This window comes from Brassica oleracea, chromosome C2 (assembly GCF_000695525.1).
Source record: "Brassica oleracea var. oleracea cultivar TO1000 chromosome C2, BOL, whole genome shotgun sequence".
NCBI classification, from domain to species: Eukaryota; Viridiplantae; Streptophyta; class Magnoliopsida; order Brassicales; family Brassicaceae; genus Brassica; species Brassica oleracea.
In genome coordinates, this window is record NC_027749.1 from 6,150,792 (window position 1) to 6,159,310 (window position 8,519).

General features: G+C 37.6%; 2 protein-coding genes across 2 annotated transcripts; one reads left to right on the top strand and one right to left on the bottom strand.

Moving 5' to 3' along the window:
• Positions 1-1,160: 1,160 nt before the first annotated feature.
• LOC106324809 lies at positions 1,161-2,180 on the bottom strand. Its single transcript, XM_013762794.1, has 2 exons — positions 1,863-2,180; positions 1,161-1,777 (listed from the first exon to the last, which is right to left on the bottom strand). Exons 1-2 carry the CDS (start codon positions 2,096-2,098, stop codon positions 1,282-1,284), a joined length of 732 nt encoding a protein of 243 aa, XP_013618248.1. The 5' UTR covers positions 2,099-2,180; the 3' UTR covers positions 1,161-1,281.
• A 1,289-nt stretch (positions 2,181-3,469) lies between these two features.
• On the top strand, positions 3,470-5,234 carry LOC106326130 (glycine-rich RNA-binding protein 2, mitochondrial-like). Its single transcript, XM_013764154.1, has 5 exons — positions 3,470-3,601; positions 3,807-3,918; positions 4,040-4,108; positions 4,310-4,520; positions 4,892-5,234. The coding sequence occupies exons 2-5, from the start codon at positions 3,816-3,818 to the stop codon at positions 4,905-4,907; spliced, it is 399 nt and encodes a 132-aa protein (XP_013619608.1). The 5' UTR covers positions 3,470-3,601; positions 3,807-3,815; the 3' UTR covers positions 4,908-5,234.
• Positions 5,235-8,519: the final 3,285 nt, after the last annotated feature.

Sequence of the window (8,519 nt, forward strand, 5' to 3'; positions counted from 1 at the left end):
CCCAACTATTTTTACCAGTGAACCTATTTTTAAATATATTTATTTAGTTATATAACAATAACTATTTTGTAGTTTGTATGCTTGGTTCATATTTGAGTAATTTCCATTATAAACTCCTAAATAATCGGGATTCACCTTTTGTAAGCTAAAACTGCCGAGTGACTTTAATTCTCCAAGTTACTGATTCTATATAGGTAATAGTTTTCTGTTGTCCACGCCCTTTACGATACAACTAATTCTATATCATTTCACAAAAAAGAAACTACCCAATAAAAAAGCATTTCAATTGCAATAATGAAGATAATCTTATGACTTCAGAACAACATCGTCCCATCTTAAATACAATACGATGTCATCTAAAAAGATAAAATATTTTTACTTTTAGCCTTTTATTAGAAAGAAAATTAACTGTAATAAATTATACAAAAAAAAAATATCCTTAGAATTTTATTAAGCTTAAATCATACATTAAATTTTTTTGTGATTACAAATTTTTGCAGGTTATTTCAAGGAACATGCAAAAATATTCATCAACTAATAAATTATTTAAATAAATATATTAACTCATCTATTATATTAAATTAGGAAGATGACCTATTAATATATATGTTTAGTCATACTATTTTGATACAATTATTAAAATATTTTACTAATCATTTAAGAAGAATAATTTACAGAAATATGATTATAAAAACACACAAATATGATTAAAAATAAAATTAGAAAATTTAATTTCTAAAAAAAATGTAAAACAGAAAATATACCCGTTGTCCTTTTTTTTCGAAGAGCGGGTCAGAAATTTATGGTAACGGCTACTACTTGGACCAACAGATAAACTAATATGACTTGATTTTTGCAAAGCTTCTTGTGTGACCTTTGTTACACAAATTACTCCTCAACATACCATCAGTTCTTAAGTTTCAAAAAAAAAAAAAAATACCATCAGTTCTCACCAGCACAATCAACACCTTATTGGTAATAAATCAAAAGAGATTCAATAGCTAATAAAAGTAAATCCCATCATCTCCGGCTCTCCCCACCAAACATAGAATCTGATCACTAGATCTCTCTCTTTATTAACTACGCATTGCCAGTTTATAATTAAATATAAAAAATATTTCATATGGTTTAGTGTTCAAAACTTGATTAAGAACAAAAACTAAGATGAAAAAGTTGTAGATCCATTTAAAAGTTTTCAAACTCGTCTATACATTCTCCGGACGTTAATCCAAAAACCTAAAAAGGGTTGATATAACTTCAACAAAACAAATGTCATGATCACTACGAGTCACTGGACCCAAGACCACTCGCCGGAAAACACCTCGAGATATCAGCCACCGAGTACGATCTCAAGGCACAAAACTCCAACGACGATTGAGACGACTTCAAATTACCAATAGACCCCTGACTCCTAGGATACAGCGGAGGAAGCATCATCATATGATGTCTCTGCCTCGGAGGAGACGGACTCGACCCCTGCGACGAGTCTCCCCCGGAAGAAGATCCTTCTCCGGCCGCAACCGCCATGGCGAGAGTCAACGCGCTCCTGCTCGAGCTCATGACATGTTTCTTCGAGATCCCGCCACGTGGAGTTGTCTTCTTGTTGTTGTTCTCCCAAATCTGATGGCAGAGGAGATTCCTCCTCCTCCGGCTGTAAGGATTCTCCGGCTTGGCCAAGTCCTTCATCGACGAGGAAGAAGTCAACGCCTTCGCAGCCTCAGCCGCTAGGTTCGTGAATGACTTTGACTTTCCGTTGTAAAAACTCGATATCCCTTTCCTACGCAAAACACCACATTATCACAGATCAGGAAAGTTCCAAATTTTCTTTTTTAAAAAAGTTTCCAAATTTAGAAAGTTTTTACCTAACGGGTAAGACTTCTTCTAGTGATTCCATCAGATCAAGAGGGCCTTTGTACGTAGACTCAGCTTCATTCTCTTCCCCTTCGCCACCGTGAAAGTCTTCTTCATCGTCGCTGTTCTTCCCAATTGAAGAAGACGCAGCGGAAGAAGAAGAAGGTGAAGAGAGAGACTCGGAAGAAGAAGACTGATACAAACTATCACCGGAGATATCAAACACATAAGATTCAACTCTATCCATCGTAAGATTCTTCCGAAACACACAATAGAGACAGAGAGGAAATGAAAGGGGAGAGAAGATGAGATATATTTATATTGTTGATCTCCTTCTTTTTTTTTTGTGTCTGTGTGCTCTGGTGGTTTTCCTAAAAAGAACATTTAATAATAAAAATAAGAAGCAAATTATTATCTATTTATTACCTTTTATTAAATTTTAAATGGAAAAAGTGAGGAAAAAGAAGAGGATAGGTAAGTTTTGAGGGAAAAGACAGAGGTAGGGACAAAAGAAACTGTTGGCTTAATCTTATCCTCATCCAAGCACTCTGCATGTTGGTCTTGCCTTATTTTCTTTATTTACAATTTGGCTGTCCTACTTTGTTTATTTTACATATTGCTAACTCTAATAATTTGGTGGAGGAATTGATAAAATAAAATTCAAGACTTCAAAACATATTTAATACAAAATAAAATTTTATTTTGTTTATTTTCATACAAATAACCTTTTTTAGCTTAAAACTGCTTTTATATGGACTAAAAATTGACAATATGAAATTGAAGGACTAATTTGCAAAACTGGCCTTGTAATTTGTAAATCAACATTGTTAATCTTATTTTCTCTATAATTTGTTTAGGCTCGTGGAAGATAGAGCCATCGATGTTCGACGCGTGGCGTTTCTTTGACCGTTGCGGCTGGATAGGAACTGGGATGAATGTGACGTGGCGATGACGAGATGGCCATTTTTAATTGTTGTCTGAAAGACGGTGAGGCTCGCTTATCCTATGAAGTGGGACCTGCAGATTTTAATTTATTTTTTATAAGAATTGTTTACTTTTTCTTTTCTTGGGGAAAAAGGAATTGCCGAATTGGAAAAGGATATTTTCAAATTAATTATCAAATGTACTCTTACCAGTTACCACATTTAGATGATTTTATGTTTATCTTCTTCTAGATTCGGTCATTAAACCATGTCCAATTTTGTCGAGATTTTGTCATTATTTACAGTAATAATTATACAGTACTTATGCGGATAAAATAAAAGTATGGGGTTTATTGAGAAACAAAAAAATTACCAGACAGCATATTTAAATTATCGAATTTATACTTTAAGCATACTATATTGAAAGAAAGAAAGCTAATTAGGGTATGTTGCGTAAAGCATTAATTCAGTGAATACCGCTTACCAACATAGGATCTCATCAGGATCATTGGCATGGGCCCTCCTTTAGCCCACATCTATAGACCCACACTCATTTCACTTTACCCATTCCGGTTAGGGCATGAATATCTGGAGCTCTTAGGTGAGTTTTTAAAATAATTAATAACTAAAAATAAAAGAAAAATAGGTATTAACTTAAGGAACGGCTCTAATTAAACGTTTCTTACTAAACACGTATCTTTGTCTCACGGCTCTCTCTCTTTTTCTCTCTTTCTCGACGAAGTCTAATTCTTTTGATTCTGATTCTGCTTCTGCTTCTGCTTCCAATTCGACAACGACGAGGGACGTGCTCAGCCATCGAATCCCAGGTTTTGCTTTATGATCTCTTCCTCCTTTGTGATTTAGGGTTTCTCCGAGCCATAGAAATGTGACATTTTTGGTTAATTCGAGCATTGATTTGATCGGAATTTAGATTTAGCTTTTTGGGTATGTAATGGAGTGTAGATGTCTTGAAAACTGCTGAAATGTGTTTACATGACATGTTATTGTAATGGGTTGGTTTATCGTTTCCAGACATCTAAAATGGCTTTCTGCACCAAACTCGGCATCTTACAAAACAGAAACGTTCCAGTTACATCAATGCTCGGTTCTCTCCGTTACATGTCCACAAAGCTCTTCATTGGTGGTAATTATTCTAATCAGATGGTTTCACTTCACTGTTATTTTTAGTTGTGTGAATCGTTGTTACTGTGTACTAGCTTTGATTTGATCTCTCTTGTATAACCGTTTGAATGCTTTGATCCCAGGCCTATCACCCGGAACTGATGACAATTCCTTGAAAGATGTTTTCTCTACCTTCAACGGAGTTACAGATGGTAAGCCCCTGGATCTTGCTCATCTTTCTTTCCACTGTTCTGTAATATAATCTGTTCATGTGGGTTACTTGTTCGTTTTGAGATTGGTTTATTCATGAAAGTTGAAGTCTTGGCAATAAAAACTTATCAAAGCTGCTCAATTTGAGTGAAATGCTCTGTTTTTGGGGGAATGCACTTTGCTTAAGAATGTTATGTTTTCAGGTGCAATGAAAGCATATTCGAGAGGAGTATGCGTCTCTAAAGGAGGAAGGTTTCCACCATATGAATCAGCAGGAAAGCCTCCTAACTCTATGGGTAGAGGATCCAAGGATCTAACTATGTGCCGTGTGTTCCGTAAAAGTACATGTTGCTCTCCTGCTCAGACCAACCCTGCTTTTGTAGCTGTCAGAAACTTGGCTACTTATGGAGAAGGGTATGTACTAGATAGGATTCTATTTTCAAGTATTTTACTGAAACATAGCTGAGACTCTTGGTGTTTTTAATTCATCGTAGCTGTATGATACTTTAGAGTAGCTCAAGAGATAGTAAACATATAGTGTGTGTGTGTGTGTTACGCTTTTAGCTAACGGTGTTAAGACTTTTGTGAGATTTGTTCATTCTTCGTATGGTGGTGTTTGCTGTGATTTGAGTCAGCATTGACGCTAGACTATTTTATTCAGTGATTGATTCAGGAAAAACCTAATCTTTGTGTATATTTAATGATAAAATCGAATCTTTTTCACTTGCAAATGCTTTGGTTCTGTCTGATCATAATCTCTTTGAGGTATTGTTTGTCTTTTTCAGGTTTTATTACAGTTAGATCCGTTTCTCAATGAACTCACGAGCATGTTTGAGAAAAGTAAAGACAAGGGAAATCTATAGAGTACAAGGCTGCAGAAGAGGAAACTGAGCTCGGCTGGGGAATCTATAGAGTACAGATGCCTTATACGAGCAACTGATGCTAAGAAAATGATCTCTACTTCGGTACATGTTCTACTCATTGATCTCAAGATTGCATTACTCTAGAACCTTTGATCTTTCTAAACGTTTAACTATGCCGTGAGTAAGAATTTAATTTTGATAAAAAAATGTATAATAATTTTTTTTTAAGAACCCTTAATTAAGAACCTTGCAATGAAACAATTAAATGTTGGGGTTTCTTAACTTTGTCTCTTAAATCACTTTTTATACTTAAATACATTAAAAAAATAATAAGAACCTCTAATATGGGTTTTTGCAATGATCATGCTATAAGAACACAATTAACAGGAGTGATAAGAGGGTTTTTTAAATGGTGGGTTCTATTTTTTTTTGTAAAAACTGGTGATAGAAGTGATTAAATAAGGATCAACTTTGGTATGTTTTTTTGCACTGTTCGCGAACCCCACTGACACGTGGCGGTCCGTGATTGGTTCACTTTTTATTTTTATTTTTAAATCAGACAAAAAATAATAAAAAATAAAATAAAGAAATTGAGCTTAAGAAACTGTGCACTACGGTTATAGCGATGGTCTAACGTGGCCGAACCACTTAACCCCACTCAACGTTATTGTTACCACTGTGCTGTCCTGCTGACCACGTGGCGTTGCCTAACTCCATAAATCCCACTTCCTCCACGTTGCCGGTTTATGTTATCCACATTCCATTATTTCCGATTTTTCATTTGCATCTAAGAACCTAGAGTACTAGGCAAGCTGCATCCTCTGGTTGCTTATGTGTTTACACAACAAACCTCATCTTCAACAACAGCTTGAGAAGGAAGTGGCCAAGAGTATGTCTATTTTAACTCTCTGCCTTTGCCTAACTCGTTCATTATTTCTTTGGTATCGCTTAACAATGTCCCCCGTATATGATGCTACTGTCTAATTACGGAACATATCTTTGGACGAATCTCAATGTGAAAAGAAAAAAATGTATTCATGCATCTCCGTGACTTGGCATAAATCAACTTATAGTATCGTTTTGCTAATCAAAAGCATTTTAAACACCAAAAGTTCCATCCAAGGCAGGTGTTACTCGATCGTTATATTAGTTTATATAGTCTAATATTAAGAATATAAGATGAAAAAGATGTAGGGATTCATTTAAAAATTGAAAACTCGTCTACACATTCTTACGATGTTAACCAAAACCTAGGATGCATCATCTGATGATGTCTATGAGAGTCCGTCGGAATCGATCCGAGAGTAAGAGTGGTAGTCTCGAGCTAAAGAGGGGATCACATCGGGGTAAGTCTCTATTCCAGACCTTGTATATGCATCGGGGTAGATGCTCCAAAACATTCCACGATGGAGAGCACGGTGTCCATCATCATTAGGGCTCAAATATATGTTGTACGTGTTAGCGGCGAAGATGTTGGCCATAGAGATGTCTTCTACGCTAGTAGCAGCCTTAAAAACCAGAGATAGATTAGAACGCATGGAGTAATGTCCAACTTGATGTGGGTTAGCGTGTTGGGTTGAATTGTGGTTTCCAGCTTGTGCCGTCCAGTGTGGGGGATCAAACACGTCAGTGTCAGTGGCAGTGCAGCGTACAGCACCAGCGGCTGAACTTGAAGCAGAACAGTCGTATAAAGGCACAAAGCCTTTCCAAAACTGGCAGTACTTACCCATCATCGCAGCAACCGATCCAAACCAGGTGGAGTGTTCCGACAGCCTTAGAAAGGTTGACCAATTATCACCAACTTCAGTAGCCTTCACGTCCAGAGATTGTGGACTGCCGAGAAATAGAAGTCGGTCGTTAGCATCTTGCCACAATCTTAAGCTTCCAGAGTAGGTCAAGCACGCATCGGGGAAGGTGAGGTTAGCATGTTCATGATCACTTTTGTCACAAGGCTGGCTGAATAAACTAACCATGCAGTTTGGACCGTCGACATCACGAAAGAATATCTTGGGCGTCACGTTGGGACGAGTAGCCGCAGCACAGATGGAGTTTAACCTAGAGATGAAAATGTTAATGTTGGGAAGGTGAGTTGTACCAGTGTCAGCGATTCTGTATCTTCGAGCTCTAGACCAGCCTGGAGACGAGGGGAGCGCTGGAGTTACATTGCTGAATCTTCTAGACGCTGATGGTGAGAAGCAAGCGACGCTTCTGAAAGCATCAACTAGGGGACCAGGGATCCAGAGGTTTTGAAGAGGGAATAGGTAACAGAAGTCTCCGAGGAGGGAAGAGATCTCAGAGCCGGGGGATAAATAGCCGGAGGCTTGCATGGCTCGCATAGTCTGAATGTAGAGAAGCATGTCGATGTAGAGCTGAGAGTAAGGAGGTACCCAGCCCATGCAGTTATTGGTCCATCGTTCTGTGGACGTCATGAGGTGGTCCATACTATTGAGGTAGTAGAAGATGCTGATAAAGCAGGGGGTGAATGTTGATATAGCAGGGTATGTTACCTTGGTAAGTGGGAAGTTGGCAGCAGTGGCGCACATTGCATTATGAATGTTATCCATAGCAATCGAAATTCGGATTAAGCAGAAAATCTTGCAACTTTTTGTATTCTTCTCACACTACAAGAAAACAGGGGGATTCTGATGGCCGAAATCGTCGGAAATTCGTCGGAATAGACCGATTCCGACGAATTTCTGACGAACCCGTCCGTCGGTATCGTTTCGTCGGAAAAAAAAATTCGTCGGAATTTCGTCAGAACTTCCGACGACTTTCTGACGAATACCGAGAAACGTCATTCTGACGAACTTCCGACGATATTACAATGCGGATACACGAGACCAGAGTTCATCGGAAAAACTACGTACCGACGGAGAACGTTCCTCGGACACTTCCGACGTAGAGTGTTCGTCGGTGCATTCCGACGAACGAGGTTCGTCGGTAAATTCCGACAGATATATGTCCGTCGGTATATTCCGACGACCACTGTCCGTCGGTATATACCCATTTTTTTTTCAAATTAATTTTGTATTTTTATATATTTTTTGATATTAATAAATTTAAAAAATCAGAAATTTAAAACTAATAATATTATAAAATTTAAATTCATAAAAACCGAAATAGGAAAAAAAAATTCATAAAGTTTAAAATTCATACAAACCGAAATAAAAAAAAACATTTCGAAAGTTTTAAAAAGCCGAAATAAACTAAGATGAACTCGAAGACATCAAACGATCTAGCTTCTGCATAATCTCGGTGTTGAACTTCTTCTGGGATGCCAACTCAGCAAGGATAGTGGCATTCTCCGAACAGATAGTGGCATTCTCGGAAAGGATAGTGGTGTTCTGCTCCTCCAATGCCCCAATCCGTTCATCTTTGTCATGTAGCTCCTCGAGAATCATGGGATCGGCATACGGAGCTTGTGAAGAAGATGCCGGATACGAAGAAGCACGACGGGCCAACCCAACTAAACGGCCTCCTTTCCTTTTAGGAACCACCTACAAAAATATTTGAAGTAAGTAAATAGGGACAAGTAAGTAATCGACATTAT

What these genes read in the sequence shown, in the direction of transcription:
- LOC106324809 (XM_013762794.1), bottom strand. Translation starts at nt 2,098, where the DNA reads ATGGATAGAGTTGAATCTTATGTGTTTGATATCTCCGGTGATAGTTTG. An exon ending in GAAGAAGTCTTACCCGTTAG is followed by an intron (nt 1,778 to 1,862) that starts GTAAAAACTTTC and finishes TGTTTTGCGTAG; the next exon opens with GAAAGGGATATCGAGTTTTT.
- LOC106326130 (XM_013764154.1), top strand. Translation starts at nt 3,816, where the DNA reads ATGGCTTTCTGCACCAAACTCGGCATCTTACAAAACAGAAACGTTCCA. An exon ending in CACAAAGCTCTTCATTGGTG is followed by an intron (nt 3,919 to 4,039) that starts GTAATTATTCTA and finishes CTTTGATCCCAG; the next exon opens with GCCTATCACCCGGAACTGAT. An exon ending in CTTCAACGGAGTTACAGATG is followed by an intron (nt 4,109 to 4,309) that starts GTAAGCCCCTGG and finishes TTATGTTTTCAG; the next exon opens with GTGCAATGAAAGCATATTCG.